Raw genomic sequence first — 18982 nt, 5'->3', positions numbered from 1 at the left:
CGCGGCGAGCAACCGAAGGAAATTAATTGCCCAAGTTCGCCTCGATTTTCCTCGGGTCGTTAAAGAGCCGTTTCCGCCGTTAATTGAACCAAGAAGCGATTTTTTATGGTCAGATCTTAATTGCGATTTTAGATTAATCCCCGGTTATTAACGATCGCTCGGTGGAAGAGTCGCGCGCGAAAGCTTTAACTGCGCGATCGGAAAAACCGAAAATTTATATTCATTAAATTCACGGTTAAAAAGAGAAGAGTATCACATCCGTTGGTAATTCCGGATAAATTCGGGTTAATCGGAAAATTTTGTCCACGAAATTGTTCCGGGTGATGTAACACGATAGATTGTTAATTCTTCCGTCACTGTAATATGTTCCATAACAGATGTTTTTTTTCTATTACCGTGGCATTTCATAGCATATTTCATAGTATGTAATCCTCTTTGCTCATGTAAATTTTGTCGTATCTGTTAGAATAGAAATTACGAGATATTTGCGCAAATTCGCGCGTTGGAATATTTTAAGCTTACAAACGTTACGCATTAGTGTTTAACTAAACATAGACACGAAATCTTCGTAAAATCGATTAATTGCTATTAGGCGCGGCACCACTGCTGTTTGATTTATAGCCGAGTTACGTACACAGCCCGCCATAAATTAATAATCCCATGCTTGCCATGAACAAAACAGGCTTCACAGGATATGACGTACATTTCATTGAACGGCCAATTGCATGCGATTCTGAGAGTCGGCAGACTCTCAAATTTAAATCAGATGGATAAACGTGACTTTAAATTAATTATGAATTTTGATGATTCTGCAAGTCGAATTCTACGTGCGAACGTTTAATTGCAATTTGCAGTTTCGAAGCGACATGCGATTTCCCTCATTCACGTGGATTTAATTTTCACTCACGAGCTGCGATAAAGTTGGTGAAAATAGTATGTTAAGCTTGACTAATTGCCAGGTTTGTTTACGAAAACCAAGGAAAATTAATATTTCACGATAAGGTTCTTTTCTTTCACATTTCTTTTCGCGATATAGTACAATATATATTCTCGTTGCCAAGAGTAAATATGATCATAATCTATTTATAGATTTATGTCTCTCTATTTTGAGAGAGAAATTATAATTTTAAAAACGATAGAAATATTCACGCGAGCGTAATACAATTAACGCAATTAAAATTTTATCGGGAAGTTAACAATCATTTTTGATAATCTCGTAGTTTCAATAATTTTTTCAAGAATTTAATTGTGTTGCGCATACATAACTCTTTATACTTATATTAATCTTTTCAGTTCTCCATATAATTAAAAGTATTCAGTGGCATATCATTATAAAATCGAGTCAAGTAAAAATCTCAAAACATTAGTGGATTCTACTCTTAAAATTTAAGTCAATTTTTCGCGATATAAATATTAACAATAATTAACTGTAGTAAAGACGCTTGATATTGAACGGGATATTTTCGATACAATCAGTTCGGCGATTGATTGGACGAACTTTGGCCGAAGTAATAACTTTGGGGAACTCCTGTTATTGCCGTTATTATTAAACTCACCTGTGCTGCAACCATGCCTTCCTTTAATCTCTTGAGATCTGTATGGCTCCAGGCGCTTCGTGACCAAGGATGAGTGTCCCTCAGGTCATCAAACCTGAACTCCCTTAGCTGGTTCTTCAGAAACTTTCGTATGTTCCAGGGTAGATCGTTGTGCCTGAAGATAAAGGCAAAATATTGATCGATATACGTTTGTGATTTTTATGTTCTTTAAACTTTTTAAAAGCTAAATATGGCATATCACACTGTTTGTCAAGCAGTTGGATAAATTTATTCTAGTGGAACACACGTCCTTTACGCACGACAGGGAATACATTTTGCATTTGAAAGTTCTACCAAATATCTCTTTTCCAATAAAGTTGTTTTACTAGGTTACGCGAATGCACGTAGTTTTCTGAAGAAAAAACGAAGCGTTGCAATGTGTGTGTGCGCGCGCGCGTGTGTGTGTATATGTGCAATTCTTCACAAGAAAATAGACGACCAACACAACTTATTATTTACAGAATATTTTAAACTATTTCGTCAAAAATATCAGCTCTTATATTTATATGTATTCATATTATGTTTGAGGATACTATGATTATATGAGATCTATGATTATACATATATAATAAAATAAATAGAGAAAGAGAGAAGGAGAAAAAGAGATTCTGCATGTAAAGTGAAAAGCGTCAAGAAGAAAATAGCTCATACTATATCAAGTTGATTTAATTTGTATAAATGATATTCGATAAATTGCTTTTATCGTTAATTGCATTTAAAACGGAAATGTTCAATGTCCTATAATGCAATTCTATAATGTAGCCAAATGAACTCTAAATGGTTAAAGTTTGGTCTTTACAACAACATTACGCGATGTCGAAATTGCGGTAGACTCGGTAGCTATTGTATCAAACTTATTTTCCATAAAGTTACAGGAGACGCGCTTCGTGGAAATAAGAAATGTGTCTGCATTCTTGCTGGGATGAGACACGAAGTCAATTCACTGACATGTTGCATATTAAGTTTCTTTTTCCAAGATAAGCACAAGTATCATATAACTTTTATTTTCTCGGAAAATATAAATTTTATACACGCGCGGTATGACTTTAATATATTATTTATATAACTCTTATATATCAGGATACTATGATTATATGAGATCTATGATTATACAATACATATTTAATGGAATAAATAGAGAAAAAGAAAAAAAGAGAAAGAGAGAAAGAGATTCTGCACGTAAAGTGAAGAGCGTTAAAAAGAAAATAGCTCATACTATTATTAGGTTGATTTAACTTGTATAAATGATATTCGAGAAAATGTAGAATTATTGCATAATTTATTTTTAAAAGAAAATGATACAAGAAACACATTGATTGCAGAAAAAGTGTTTTTTATTTTGATTGATTGATTGATTTTATTTGTCATCGAGAATTGTCATAATAATTATTTCCTGATTTTATACGTAAAGAATAATTTGTGGTTGAAAGGCGGCGTCGAGAGGGTCGATTGCAATATCAAATAGGCTGGATTATTGTAAATAATAGCGTATTTTTAATGTTTGTAACAATATTTGAGAATTTAATTCGATAATCCAACTTAATCTAACTTTTTAGATTTGACATATAAAAGAGTTCTTTTAAACTGTAATATTCTCAATTGCAACATTTAGTTGTATCTCATTTTTAAGTTTTGTGAGCACGATTACTGTCTTGATTCGTTATTTCTATTTGTTGATTACTATAAAATAATATAAGTAAAATAACAGGGCGAGAAAAGTTTTCATCGATTATACTATTGTAGCATGCCGACACGAAAGATTTGTTTACATTCGCTCGGTGCGAAGAAATGTTGTTAATCGTGCTCACCCGGCGGGAACAAGCATGTACATATACACACACACACACACACCAACGCTGCGATCTTTGGCAACTATTAGGCACGCCGGCCGGCTCGATGCGAATAATCGACATTTAAAATATGTAATTTGTTATAGAGCACGTGGAGTGATATATATATATATATATATAATAGAAATTCCGTATTTTTGTCACGGATAATGACCGTAACAAGGTAATAAATAATGCGCGTGATTGTAATTAATGTCTCTCGATATTCGTGATTTATCGCTATTGTGTTTTGCTTCATGTGTAATACAAGTTATACAATTGTTATTAATACATGTTAATTTAGGTTTGATGGCGATAACAGATATCTGTTATAATGACTCCGATTAATTGGCGAATATGAAAATCACAAAGAAATATCGAGTGTCGAAAATTGAAAATGCCGAAAGTCGGGAGTGTCAAAAATCGGAAATGTTTAAAATCGGGAGTGTCGAAAATCGAGAATGTTAAAAATCGGAAGCGTCGAAAATCGGGAGTGCCGAAAACTGGAAGTGTCGGGAAACGTTATTATAATATCGCGAATTTAAATGTCTTCGGATCTATTCGCAACCCGATGTCGACGAATAAATTGGCTGGTGAGTAAATTCATTTGATTTAAATCTAATTTGTTATTTAAATATTGGTTATATATATTACTTATCTTTTCATTGCTATTCATTTATATATAGTACAGAAATCTCAAAAATTATTTTCTCGTCTGTAGTCTTTTTAAAACATTATTTTGAAAAATTATAATGGAGAATAATTTTTATTTATATACATTTAATTGCAGAAAAATAAAGAATAAACCTTTTAAAAATTAATTATTATAATCTTATAAATAATTTTTGAAAATAAAATTTTAATTAAAATTTAATATTTCTCTCATATATGTATATGAAAAATATTGTGTATATATATGATTTACAAATAACAATTTATACAATAATTATTCCAGGTGCAGCAATATGCCGATGCAACTTGGTGAGTGAATTATTTATCACATATACAGATATATGGTAATGCCCGAATTTACATAATACAATTTTATCCGAATGTTTATAAATGCGAATATATATAAATGATATCGAAAACCACACATGTCTGATGAAAATCAATAATTAAATTTTATATATATATATATATATATATATACCTAGAGATATATTCTTCTGATTATATATAATCTGAGACACAGCATATTTCCAATTCCAATATTAAAATGTAACAGTAAATTATTGTGGTAAAAACAGATATTGAATTTAAATGAAATATATATAAAAGTTTTGATATTAATATTTGAATATTCTAAATTATAAAATAAAGAATTTATTATTTGTAGAGAAGATTATTTGTCAACAATGTAAAATTTTGGCTGATTAATAAAGATTAAAACTGATAACATTAATGATGAGAAAATGATTAAAGAAGGATCTCTTTCTAACTCATTTTCTCCAGCTTAAATTGATTAAATATACTATATAAGCACATTTTTCGGTATATTAATTTAATTTGCCGATAATAAATTATTATATATTGCATTTAATTTTTCATGTTTATGTTAAATCCATTATTTAATTTTACCATATATATGAGATAATGTTTTATATTTTAGAAATATGTTTTAAATTTAAATAAATGTTGTAAAATTTATTTTTTCTCATTTTTCCAGTATATTGGAAATATAAATACATACATATTAATAGAATTATAATGGAAACATATCGAATATTATATTATATATAGTTTCTTTACGCGTTTTTCATATTCCTGTATGCTTTGTAACTTTGGGCATTATTATACTTTTTTTTTTTTAAATGCATGTGGCTTCTGACAGATGCTTTGTTGTTCTAACTTACATTTATTATATAATAAATTAGTTCTCTCTATTTTTTCTGAGACTATTGCGCGTTGCAATTTTCGTGAAATCGTGTATTTACATATTTTTCCTAGATAATTTATATATTCAGTGATAATTGGATGAGCTTATAAAATCTTCATTTTATATAATCTAATTTTGGTACGCATTTAAAATGCGTTAAATTGCATTAAATTTCGTTAAATGACTGTATTTCGTTAATTCAATCGAACGGGAAACATGTGTCCTTCCGATAAATGAAAATTTCTTCATCTTTCTGCTTGTTGTAACAAACGCTACGGGATTAATAATTATCTAATTAGCAAAATTGACAGATTCGTCGCGTCGAGAGGGCAAATATTCTTTACATTTCCGGAATTTACTCTAATCGTAAGTCAGTAGACAGCGGCATAGTTTAAACGTAAAGGAATTTCCGGTGCTCTATATACACACACACACACACATACACTGACAACGAAGAGGCGCGCGCCGCTTGCATGGATGTGTACGGACATTGTTACCCCGACAAATCTGCCTCGAATCAACGATGGATCTGCCGTCCGTTTGTAACTAACCGCACCGTACCCTCTCGAATGCACTTTGCATGCGGAACGATAGGCGCCTAACTTGCAGCAGAATTAGATAACCAAACGAGCATTTCGCGTACATAGCGCGTCGGTTTCCTTCCTCTCTCCTCTTCTCTTCTCTCCTCGGCTCGAGTAATAGTTCGATCATTTTGGGGAATATGCAAGCGTTGGCAGAGAGCGTGCGAATATCCGACTTGATTTAAATATCAAGGACGTGTGCCATTCTATTCGACAGCGTCCGAGTGCATGCTTAGATTTATGAAGAAACGAATAATTTTATTATCGGACCATAAACACACACCGCGTTTCATACATTTGTTTTGTGCGCACGGTGTACTTTGAAACTTTAACATCAAGGAGTTTGCGTTTTGTTTATCCAAAAAGTTTTATTCCCGAGAGAGGAATACTTGCCAAAAGTAGGAATAATTTCGAGTTCAAAGAGGGATAGTAGACTGTTCGAGAACTGTTAAGCCGTCTGCAATATATTGATGTACACTGGTTGGCTAAACAGATACAATGGAGACTTGCCGCATATATGTATATATAGACACATTGTATACTGGTAGATATATATGTATATATGTATATATATTTGGGGGGAGAGAGAGATAGAAAGAGATGCAGAGTCCTTTTGTCCATTGGATCGTCCATGCAGGATAGTGTGACCAAACGCCGGTAAAGTCCTTTGTTTCACGTGGGCTACCACTTACGCAAAACTTCGAGACCCTCGAACTATATTATGTCAGAAGAGTAGTGTGCGCGAGAATATCCAATAGAATGTATATTTTAACAAAGTACGTATAATTCCACGTGCAATTTCAAGCTCCGCGTATAATTAATCCTTTAATCGACCTTGTTTCGTTTGCGTCTAGTGATTTACTTCTATCATATCCTGCCCTATGTAGAATTTTACGTACGACGATGTAATTGTCATTTGGCACGAATCGTTTTCTCGGGACAGCCATTAACAATACGTAGGAAATTTTTAGTAATTCATAAAAGCGCCTTCGCGGATCTGGCCTACGGCCAGAATCGTGTTTGCATTTGTCGATAAAAGAACGTCGTTGGAAATCAGCATACTTATTCGTTTTAGCCGCAAATGATTTATTGCCTCTAATTAGTAGAATTATAAAAATTAGTTATTTATGTAAAATGGTTTATTAACAATTTGACTCTTAATTTATTCGCGATTTAACTCATTTATCATAGAGTAAAGCATCTGTCGGAATACGCACATGAGACAAATTTATCTAGCGTATATGGAACATTATGCGATTACAAATTCATGGTCTACATTATCATTGCAAATCTAATACAATTATCTTATGATTGCAAATTATAAACAATCGATTTTAATTCAATTCTGAATATGTAGGCTAGAGGAATAATACACGATTTACGGTAGTGCGCATTACTATTCAGTTAAAACGTAGTACAATAATAATTATGAAGGTATTCCCGTGTGCTATTAAAGTACGTTTCCGTTAATTCCTCATACATATTCAGCGTACCTAAAAGGCGAGATATATCCTACATGAATTTCGTGGCTTGTAGTATCAAAACTTTTGTACTTATAAAAATCGAAATCTTTGCAGAGGCTTTAAAATTGTCTTACTTGACAATTAATATTTAATTAATATAATATAAAATAAAATTTTCCCAGAAAAATATTTACACAGTACATAAATATAAATTGTCTCTGTTCGATTTCAAATTAATTTAGTTATCTCTATTAAATTTTAAAGACATTACGTCGATTTTATCTCGCAATTATTGTGTTTCCGCGATGATAATTGATCGTTGATTGTGTATCTCGTATGCGTAAATACGAATTGTGTAAGTTCGGTATTGACAGCTCGACATTTAACACAATTAAGTGTATCTTGAAAAATAATGGATTGAAAACGAGCAAACGTTAAAATAGCTAGAGAAAATGCGAAAAATATGATTTATAAATTATCGCGCTAAAATGCCCGATACTTTCTAAGCATTACTACTTAAATGTCAAGTTCCCGAAAGTAACTAATACGCTAAACAGCATGATTGTCAATTGCGAATGTATCTCTCGTACTTTGAAATTTTCTCTCTTCGCGATCTCATACATATTCCGGGGGATGCAATGCGTGCCCAAGAGCTGAGATAGCTCCGGTGTCGATTTCGCGAAACTACCGACGAATTTTCGCCGTTTGCCGAAGCGACGAGAGAAGAGGGGTAAAGAGAGTAACCGGCGAGATCACCGGTTAAGAGGCGGTGGATGATGCGAGCGGCGGTTAATTGGCAAAGCGCGATAAGGTAGCTGGTCCCCCCCCCCCCCCCGTATATGCATACGAATGGCGAGTATATTCCGTTTGCTGGCTGCGGTTACGTTGCTCGGCATGCAAATAAGTTTTCCGGTCTTGAGCGCCGACGCGATTCGGAGCTATCGCCTTTGCAGAACGAACGGGGAATTTAGCGGTATGATCATTTACCACGGGGATTACCACGGCTGATTCGAGCGATCATTTCCGTTTAAAATATTCATTAAAAGTATGAAATTTCAATAAAAATCGTCCGCTGTAACTTTATCTTATCTGTCTCCGATGCGGATGCACGCAACTCCCTCCCCCCCCACCCCCTCCCCCGTATCTTCCGGTTTTTCCCGTTCGAAATACGTTCGCTGACAAATCGTTCCACGCGTGTATCTCTTTTTGGAGACATCGATCGTGGCTGAGCATACATATCGGTGTATCGAGATTATTTGTCGACCGATTTTTTTACGGAACAGGGCTGGTTTTGCGAAATATCTCACGGCTGCGCTATCAATAAATGTCAGCGAGTCAACATTCCAAACATGTCGAGCAGCGTGAAATAATATAAGCAATTTGAATCCTTTCCTTTTTCACCGTTGCGGGCCGTATTGTCAATTTTGAAATATTTAATAGAAATTGGGATTATAAAAATAAGAGAAAGCAGAAATTATATTATTCGGAAAAAGTTTATCTGTCTCAACGTTTTAATTTGTTTGTCATTTTTCTCTTGCGGTATCACTTTAATGATATATTTGCAGCCGCTCCCATTTGATTCATAAAATCTAATCACCGTGTTCTAACCGCGAGAGTCACTAGTGAACTTCGTTAGTACCTCTTTAAAGTTTCTCTCCTTCTGGGAAATTAACTTGAGACATCTTAAGGCTTAATACTTCTCGTATTAGTGACAATTTATTTTGTGGTTTCACGCTATTTACGTGCTACGATTCTATTACACATTATTGACTTTTTTTATTAACCCTATCAGCACACACATACGCAAACGTTATTCCTTCATATATTCATATATTCATGAAACTCGCGAGGGTTATGTTACAATATATCGCGTGGTATAGAAGATTAAAAAATTTTAAACGTATTATCTGCCGTTTTATCACGTCGGATACTTTTATTATATTCGAAGCTTGCACGACAAATTTAACATGACGAAACAATCGTCGCATAAATCAGTAAATATTGTTACTTTTTATCGGATCACTCTTTATTTTATCATATCTCGCGCTTTCGCATATTTTCAAATCTCTTGGCTTTCGCAATTTTCAGTCAAGTGATACAAGTTGTAATATTACGATGTTAAAATTAAGCTCTGCCGATATGACATTTGCGCCACATACGAACTTTGGCTACTTTAATGAAGCGAGGTAAGGAAATTTTCCCAAATTACCAAATTCGAACTATGAACGGGAACGGAATCAATGAAATTTCGCAAAAGTTTGCGCCGCTTGATTTTCGTCCTGCGTGCGTATCTCATCGTTTCGCCTGGATTCTCGGACCTTATTCAAGAGTTTTCAGTCACGTTTCTGGATTCAAGATCCAGATCCGATTTTGGAGAACAGGATCGCGTCCCCCGAGAGATCCCCCAGAGCGCTTTGGCGTACGCGTTCGAGCAACTCTGTGAAATAGAGTTACGCGTTGCTGCTACATTAACTCCACCGGAAGTTGATGTCTCTGTCGGTTTCTGCCGCGTGCACATATATCGTGAACCGTGGAACACGAAGTAGTATACCGAAAATTAGCCTTACCTATTATTCGCCGTCGACGATCGTCGTAGCTACAAAGATTTGTTTTCCTTTCCGGATATCTACCTGGACAGATATTTCTCATGAATTTCCTCTATTCACATTTATCTTGATCTTTCATGATCTTCTAGGTATTTGTTGCTGTCTATTCCTACATTCTTTTATATGTAAAACCTTTTATTTCAAAACATTTCTTTTATATTCGTTTACATTCTTTGATTTTTTATTCCACCTGTGGATGATCACAGCTGCAATTATTTTCTCTCTTTTTTATTTATATTTATACAAGTTATAATTTCTTCAATCTTTTCTTGCATACGCTGACATACTGACTGAATCGCTTTACACGCTACTCTGTCAACCGTATCTATTTTTGCCTTCCTGTCCTCTGGTTGGTTTATCGTTTACTCTCTCGGCATTTCCTATGCACTGCAAATTACTTCGTTAATCCGTCTACTATCCCGAGCGTTGGCCGAATGAGATCCCGGATTAGTACCTAGCGTGTTTTTGTCCGAATTTCGAGATGCCCCCGATATGAGCGCCGCCATCTGTCTATCCTCCCATGCGAAATTTGCGGCTTGGAAACATCTCTCGGAAGAAACTTAATTAATTATAACGTTGACTGATTTTGATTAATACGTATTCTCCTTTTATCCATCAATATATGCACGAAGGACTCGTCCTCGTATCTAGGATCGTCGATATATCTTTCCCCTCCGCTCTTGTTCCCAATTTTTTTATCGATTATTTGATTGAGTCTGCAGCGACGGCTCTGTCATTGTATCGCTTTGTAATCGATGTAGCGCGAAATTGATACATAGCTCCTACGAGAATGACTTTTAAAGCCACGTCAGCCAGCCATCAATCGATCACGTAAATCCTGTAACGAGCGAAAGGAGCCATCCCGTTGTGTTTTAATGCGCTCTCACGGTGACCGGCCCTTCACAATTCCTCCGTTTCTTACAAATGGATTTAGTGGACGGTGCCAATAATTCGTTTCCATTCTTCTCCCCTTGAATTACTTCCTACAATGGCGGATTTAAAAACGGGGGATACGAGAAGATGGGATCTCGATCGTTATCAGACAGAGAGTCTCCTTTCTATCATTCTATCTACGTTCGTTGCCGCGCTATTAACGAACGTCCGACGAAAATCCCCATCGAAGTTCCGCAAGTCTGACGACGACTTTGCAGCTCGTTAATAAAATCAATTATAACCAAAGGCGGCAAAAAATTAGCGAAGTCGTTTGAGAATGTTCGCGGGAATTTTAGATTAACGGATCCAATATTGAACTTTGCGCTCGAGCTACTACTGCTCATTAGTTTCACGAGGCACCATATCTCTCTTAAAGTAACATTTAAATACTTTTTGTACTCTTTTTCTTTTATATTATTTCATCACAAGAGAGCAGAAAAAAAATCTAATGTGAGTAAAATTAATAATACTTAAAAGATTTAGTTTTTATATAAATATGAAAGAAATGTAATTTTTTTACATGATTCTAAGATAATTTAATTAGATTAGAATAATTTTTTGTATAAAAGAGAGAGAGAGAGAGAGAGAGAGAGAGAGAGAGAGAGAGAGAGAGAGATTGTGTTAGTCTTATACTTTTTAGATTCTATTATTAACGAGAAAGTAATAGGAATAAAACAGAAAGAAAATATACGACTTCTGGAGATCCTTTTTTTATGAGCGATACATTGTTAACTCAGCTTCCTGTTTTCTAGCTCATGTTTCCGATTCCTCTCTTATCTCGATGCAAGTAGAGATTGAAAAGAAATGATTATTTCTCACCCCCGTCCATATTCGCGAAAGCGGAACGGGCTCGATGGTTCCGATTGCGTTCGATGAAATCGCCTGCAATTGTACGACGAAATAGATTCGAAGTAAATGGGAAATGTCTTCTTGCGGTTTTTCTGCTTTTTATTTTCGCATACAAATATTACAATATAGACAGATGAAGGAGCGGAGCTAAGACTCCGCTACATGTAAAAATATAATTTTCTATAATGAATATATTTATATTGTTTCGAAAAATCCAGTCCATCGTTTGAAATGAAATAATCAGGTATCGCCCATTTAGATTGGAGTGTTGATAACGAATTTTTACAGCTACTGCGATCATGATTGTTCTCCAAAATATCGATTCCGGACAGAAAGTTACGATCCCATCGAGTGTTTTCGACGCAAGGAAACGCGTATAACATCGTTCTACGAATCTCTCTGCTTTTGATGATTTTACTTTATCTTGCTACATGTAAGAAATACAATAGTTTTCCAAGTACGACATTTTCTTAAGAACAATCAATCGGAAAATCGCGTACAGTAAAAACAAGATGCCGTAAAATAACATATTCTTTAAATGAATAAAATAAACTTTGTTATAGTGCATATGAGAGAAGTTCTTCTTATGATTTCATATATTCGAAAAAGAGTATCATATTTTGTCAATTTCGAAAAAGATGGGTTCTGTATGTAGTTTCTGGAATTTTTAAAATTATGTTTAGGAAAACCTATCTTCTCATTTCATATCTTTGTGTTTCATTCTTTTCCGCTTTTCATTTTGCGGCTCGAAGAAGCTTACATGAGCATTTCTCTTGATAACGCGAAATTTTCCTCGACGGGTATAGACCGTTTTAAATGGCTCGCATTTTCATTATTTCGACGACATTATCCCAATTTTGCTACCGAGAGCATAAATGCGTTTAATTATGGTACAAACGCGCGTCCTACTTTCGCGAACGGCTTGTCAGAAAGGGGCAACATTTCCATTAAATAGATCACACATTTTGGCTTGAAATTTTCTGCAGTGTGTGTAGGAAGGCGTGAAATTGCTCATCACACGGGACACGCGACGGTCTGTTGCAGCGCGATGAGAGAACACGAAAAAACGTAATTGCAAATAATTAAAAGCACTCGGGACATTTTCACGACCGCTCCCGAAGGAGTCTCGAGAATGTTTCGTCGAACTGAATAGCCGGAACGTGCTGCTAACACCGGGACCACCGGTCCCCGCAATTTTTTCCCGCGGTAGCTTCACTCGGAAGTCTTCCGACGTGTTACAGCGGCGTGTTAGAAACCCCACCCACGTTAATACGTTTTCGTCTTTTAACCCACAATCCTACCGACCACCGGTTTGGTTTAACCGAGAGAGAATTACAAGGAGGGTAATTAAATATTTCCGCGAAAAGCGACGAAAGTCATAAACAGCGGCTGTATAACATCAGGTTTACAGAGATGTACTTCCGAGATCTCCTCCCCGAGAGTGTCGGTCGCGGGAAATCTTCTTCCGATGCGGGAAGCTCATCGCCGGTTTAATTATACTACGCCACATTAAACTGTTTCAATTACAGACCGAATATACTAATTCGACGATGCCGACAGAATTAAGGATCGTTCTCTCGTTCTCAGAATAAAACTACAGCGCAATTCTTGTAATTTTCGCTTCGTCGATCATTTGCAGAAATTACACGAATATTATGGATCGGATGAAAATGCGATTCACATGTCGAGAGTAACAAATATACACGAGACAATTGAGAGTTGAGTTTCGCGAGAATCGACGCGAATCTGTAATGCGTGCAGAACGGGGATAAATGCGCGACCGATTGCTTCGCAATTCTTTATCGCACGGTACGTATGCAGCATCCATTCGCGCGGATCTTTAAGCGTTGATATCGGACCGAGATAATCGCGCAATTTCAGTACAATCGAGTCATCTTATCTATCGTATTTATGGTCGTTTGTATATGGATAAAATTCAAACTCCGCATTCTTCGATCTCTCTTGAAAACTTACGTACAATTTTGCCGATTTTACCAACGACACGCGTGGCGTTCGTTGCCCGCGGGTCGCGCGAGACGCTTCTTTTTCGGGCCGGAGCAAGAGGGACGAGCTATTATTTGGCACACAATGCGACCGACGAGGCTTTCACTCGTTATCGGTAACGAGTTGCCTTCGGCTCGCCGACATCGGGGAAGTCGCTGGCTCGCCTCTTCCCCGATGTCCTTTATCGGAGCCACTTTCAAGAGTTTCTCGGAGTTTGCTCGTGGAATCGGTGTCCAGAGGAAAATCCGGAGTTCGGCTTTCCGGAGGAAAGACGTGTTTCGCAGTAGCGAACGGTAATTATTACTTAAGATTTACTTAATCGGATTGATTTTGCCGGCGCGATATAACTGTACACACACATATATCGTTCCAAAAAATATAATTTTTACAAGTTATATTTTACTTTACATAAGCGTTATGTGTAATAATATATATGAAAATATATCAATATTTAAATAAGAAAAGTAACGATGTAAATATAGTAGATTTGAAACTCTCTGCGTAAACATATTTAAAAATTATTGTTATACAAAAAGAAGGGATCTCGGACATTAGATATTTCGATATAGATACTCCTATGATGAATGCACGTTAGTGTACATATTTGTACACGGACACGCACGCGAGGTAGGAATATACGGAAGTAGGTGGAAGAGACACATGAGTTTGTACCAGAGAACCGGAAATTCCTATCTACCCTCCGGTAACCCGAGGAACCCGGGGACCAACAGACACAGGCCACTCTCCCGAGTAAATTTCATTCTCCTCGCGTCTCCTACCGATGCACCTTCCACTTCATTCTCTCGAGTTTCTTTTTCATTTTCTCCTCTCCATTAACGTCTTTTCTTTTCTACGCTCGCAAAACTTTCTCATTATCTTGGCGAAAATGCGCGACTTTCTTTCTAAGACTAGTATGATTCAATTGGTTCTTTTTCTTTTATTTTGAACAAAGAAGCGCAAGTTTCGGTAGGGACCCCCCGATAGACTGGCGAATCCTATTTACGCTATGTTATTTTTAATTCTCGTTGCATTATAAGTCTGACCTTATTTTTATTTATTGTATATCCCATCTTTGTGGAATTGGTCTATGGAATACCAAGCGGCATTGCTCTCCAATTTTTAACATTACATGGTGCGCATTGTAAAATTGCGCAAAAATGTTTCAAAAATACTTTTTCTTCAATAAATAACTTCCGTAGATTCTATTCGTATATGAATAAAATTTCTATTTATCGTATATAAATAAAAAATGAAATAATAATAATTAGGAAATCTCCTGATTGTTATATTAATATTCCAAAAATCATTTATTCTTACTTCCGCTAAATACATGTCGACAATATCACTTTTGGGAAATAAAAAATCGATTAATTGAATACTCGTGTAATAGAATCGTCGGTGGTAAATATACGTACGGATGCCTAACACATCGTAGCAAATCGGACAAGACGGACGTTCCTTTGATGTCTAATTGCCGATGTAATTAGAACCACGCCCGGCCATACAAAGTCGATCGTGTGCATCGTTACGATGACATTGCTCTCGCAGGTTATAAATTCACGCCGTACTGTATCACGACCAACAATTATATGATGGAATTCAAGTTATTTGTGGGATTTTCGACTCTCGGCATTTTTCGCTGCTCGTCGACGTGACAAAGAGGCGAGCGGGATACGCGAGAGCACGGGCGCGTCATTCTACTGGCTTTCGTCAGAATTTTATGACGGAAGTTTTCGCGCAGACATTTGTGGCATTCGGAAACGTAACTATTATTTTTCTTCTGAACTGACATCAAGAATTTTTGCCGAGTACAACGCGTTGTTTTAAGATTAAAATTAATTACGTTAATTAAATCGTAGTTTTCTAATATGTCAGCTATGTGAGATTTTCATATATTTGCAAGAGTTTTCCTCTCTATTTTCCTCTCTCTCGCGGACGCAAATTACAATAGTTTAGCGCATATATTTTCCGTTTGTAGCTACTTTGTGAAATATTACGGAAACAGAAATGGCTACGGGCATAATATATATGGTATTTGACAAATCCATTATGTATAATTCACGAGCACAGATAAATTAAAAAAATAATGACAAACAGAATAATATTATTTAATGCAAAACTCAAACTTTCTGCGCAATAAAATTAATTTATATATACAAAAATATGGAGAAAATATTTTAAGAAAAATCCATACATTTTGGCGATCTACGTTAAATATCCTACGATTTGTTGAAATGTGTCCGGTTTATACGTAAAGCTTAACTTACCCATCTATCAATGGCACGTCTCTGAGAATTCTGCGAGCTGCCGCGAGGCGATCCCCTGCGTGGGCCGCGAGCAAAATCCTCGTCAGTAGCTGACCAAGGATCATCATGCCCACCACCATCCTCATCCTCCTCCTCGCTGGACCCGCAGCACGTCCTTACTAATGTCTTCATGCCATCACCATTAACCCACCGGCTCACCCGCAGCACTTCCTTCAACCGGATTGCAGGATGATCGAACGTAACAGGATTCTTCGTCCCGATTGCGTGTCTAGTTAATTTTCTCGGAAAGATTATTTAACGCGATCATTCTTCACCTTGTTTTAAGACGAATTCTTTATCGCGCCGTCGATCACGATTTATCGCAATCTCTCGAGATTTTTTCAAAAGCTCTCATATTCTTCAAGATCTTAATAGCTCGCAGGGATCAAGAAGAGATCGCATCGGCAATATTTTTCACCGATGAGATCTTTCGAATCACGCACTCGATTTTATCACCGCGCACGTGGAAGCTGCTTTCTCTCTTTCCTCGCTAGGATAACAGAGTTCAAGGATCAGTGCTTGCTAGCCTCTTCAGAACTGGCTCCTTATCTTTGGCGCATTCGTCTTTGCACATCCCCGAGTCCACCCAAATTTCTCACATTCAGTCGGGTCGAAGGTCCACTTTTTTCACCGCCGCGATAGCTACTCCAAGCCCTCTTTTTCCCTTCGTTCTACCCCAGCTTTCAGATTAACCTTCCACCTTCATCACCATAGACTCTGTCCGATGCAGCTGCTGTCTCCGCCCTTCTTATTCCGTATGGTCGCGCCTCTTCCGATTTCGATTTCTTGTCTCTGCGGCTAGAATATCTCTCTTTCTCGCTCGTCAGCTACTCGTTCCGCCATTTAATATTTTAGCGCCGCAAAATTAACGGCTCTTTTAATGCAACCGTCGATCTTTGAGATCGCGGCGCATTTTGATCGATTCATTCGATTGCTATTCGTAGCTTGAAATTCTTTCAGCCACTTTCGGAATTAATTTTCCGAAGCGTGCTACTCCGAATTTGCCATTTATCACTGTTGCTACTCGCTCGAACGTCTGTGGTTTGATTCGTTGCCGGCATTCATTTTCATCGATTGAGAAACCAATTGCCTGACGAGCACTTTCTCGAACTATTCGTAATCATCTACGAGATGTATATATTGCGCTTTCCTCACTTCGATTCCGTCCGTTGCAAATTCTTTGAAGGCAAAGATGACTCTCGAAGCACCGAGTCGCCTCAGGGATTTGCCTCGATAGTTTGACGAGGAACTGATGATTTTCAGAGGTTTGCCCCCGCTTCTGTCGTTTTTCTACTAGTCTCTAAGGATTGAAGATCCTTCCTATCGAATAGCGCCCCTTATCGACTTCTTCGTCGGCGCTCGAGAGATCTAAAGCCGCTCGATAATCGAAGACACGTCGCCTTCCACGATTCTCACCGATGTAAAGTGCTGCTGGTTGAAACCACTTAAGCGAGGTTATCGATGTCGATGGTCTTTAATTTATGTCGGCGTCGATCCTGAGCTCGTGTCCGACGCGCTTTGATCGCGCGCTATTTGCAACGGGTAAATTTTAAGGAAATTGAACTCCCCGTTTAATCGAAACGCTCTGCATGTTAATTAAGACGAAAATATTGAATTTTTCAGTCGCGTTTTATCCGAAAGATCGGTTCTCGCGCTACTTACGGCTCGTGCCATTTGCAGCTGAGAGTTTCACAAGAGATACCTCCGGGGGGGATGTCGTACTACGAGAATCCCACAGGCAATCCCGCTCGTTATGTCGCGAAGATTAATTAGAGCGGCGAGAAAGGAAGGCGTTCGTTCTGTTACCCCCGAACGTGCGAAAATATTTTCCCCGGATTCTCTCTTTATTCTTACGTTCGGAGATCAGTGTTTCGGGATGTTTTCTGATGCGTGATCCATCTTTCTCGGCAGCTCCAGGGCCTCTCCACCTTCCTCTTTTTTCTTTCTCTATTACTATTACTAAATCACTTGCATCGGCGACGGCGTTTCATAATCTCATCCCCGAATCTTATGCGGCACTGTCACAAATGCGGCTTGAAAATCCGTCACGATTTATTCGGCACTCAATTAAGTTCCGCGATTAATTACGCACTTGAAAAGCGGCCGACGCTTCAACGTCACTCGGTAATGAATCGCTGCGCTGCAGTCGACTCGGATATTTTCTAACTTCCGCTGATCTGTAAAGAGAGATGGATTTTCGTAACTTGTAGACCCGAAGAATCGAATTATCGCGCGGAGAGATCTTTAACGAGAAATATTTTAGTCCATTGAATCCATTACGAGATAACTCAATGTGAATTATTGCGAGATTAAAATACGCATAAATTTATTATATTATCGGGAAATCGAATTCGATTTGGATTTTAAAATTAGTTTGCCAATGCGCTACACAATAGCTCGTATAAACCGGTAGCGGATGATACAAAGCGGTTTATAATTAAACATTAATGTCCACGGGAACAGTCAGCTTATATAACTATGGCTGGAGGCGATCACACGCATTGCGGAAAAATATTATTATTTAGAGTTCGTAAAATTCTTCATCTTTTGCTTTTTATCTCCTCCGTTAATATCTTTTGTCGAAATAATAAAAATCAGATTGATTAGCGGTCGCATCGGATTATGGAAAGGCTGCTGAATCGGTGAGCGATGTCAGGTATAATTGATAACCATAATTCATTCGTCACTGTCGTTCCCGAGCGTATTATCGTCGTAATATTTCGAGTTATCATAAACGTTGAACATCACAGGGATAATTCCTCGCAACTATCCTCTCTATTCGCGCTTTCTTTCTGACACGTGATCTCATTGTGCCCGTCACGTCGGACGCGTAATCTTCTTAACGCGAGCGCGGTTAGTAATTCGACAGCTTATAGAAGATCGGACAAACTCGCGGCGAGCAACCGATGGCGTGCAACAACGAGGCCGTTAACGTCG

At 37.2% G+C, this 18982-nt stretch overlaps 1 protein-coding gene and 1 long non-coding RNA gene across 7 annotated transcripts in view; one reads left to right on the top strand and one right to left on the bottom strand.

Moving 5' to 3' along the window:
- LOC138932646 (uncharacterized) overlaps positions 1–18982 on the top strand; it is a 199878-nt gene that overhangs the window by 16451 nt on the left and 164445 nt on the right. For all 3 annotated transcript variants that reach the window (XR_011446804.1, XR_011446806.1, XR_011446805.1), the window contains exons 3-4: positions 3729–4017; positions 4380–4405. This is a non-coding gene — a long non-coding RNA (uncharacterized lncRNA). The remainder of the gene's footprint in view (positions 1–3728; positions 4018–4379; positions 4406–18982) is intronic.
- LOC138932643 (dipeptidase 1) overlaps positions 1–18982 on the bottom strand; it is a 72997-nt gene that overhangs the window by 52084 nt on the left and 1931 nt on the right. For all 4 annotated transcript variants that reach the window (XM_070294679.1, XM_070294678.1, XM_070294681.1 and 1 more), the window contains exons 2-3: positions 16007–18222; positions 1557–1710 (exon numbers count right to left, since the gene is read on the bottom strand). In XM_070294679.1, coding sequence (XP_070150780.1) covers positions 1557–1710; positions 16007–16131 — 279 coding nt within the window. In that variant the 5' untranslated portion in view covers positions 16132–18222. The remainder of the gene's footprint in view (positions 1–1556; positions 1711–16006; positions 18223–18982) is intronic.

Source organism: Polyergus mexicanus, unplaced genomic scaffold (genome assembly GCF_030449975.1).
Source record: "Polyergus mexicanus isolate NDT 795.1 unplaced genomic scaffold, iyPolMexi1.0 SCAF_4, whole genome shotgun sequence".
Taxonomy (NCBI): Eukaryota; Metazoa; Arthropoda; class Insecta; order Hymenoptera; family Formicidae; genus Polyergus; species Polyergus mexicanus.
Note: the sequence above shows the minus strand (reverse complement) of the source record. Positions and strands in the feature narration are given on the sequence as shown.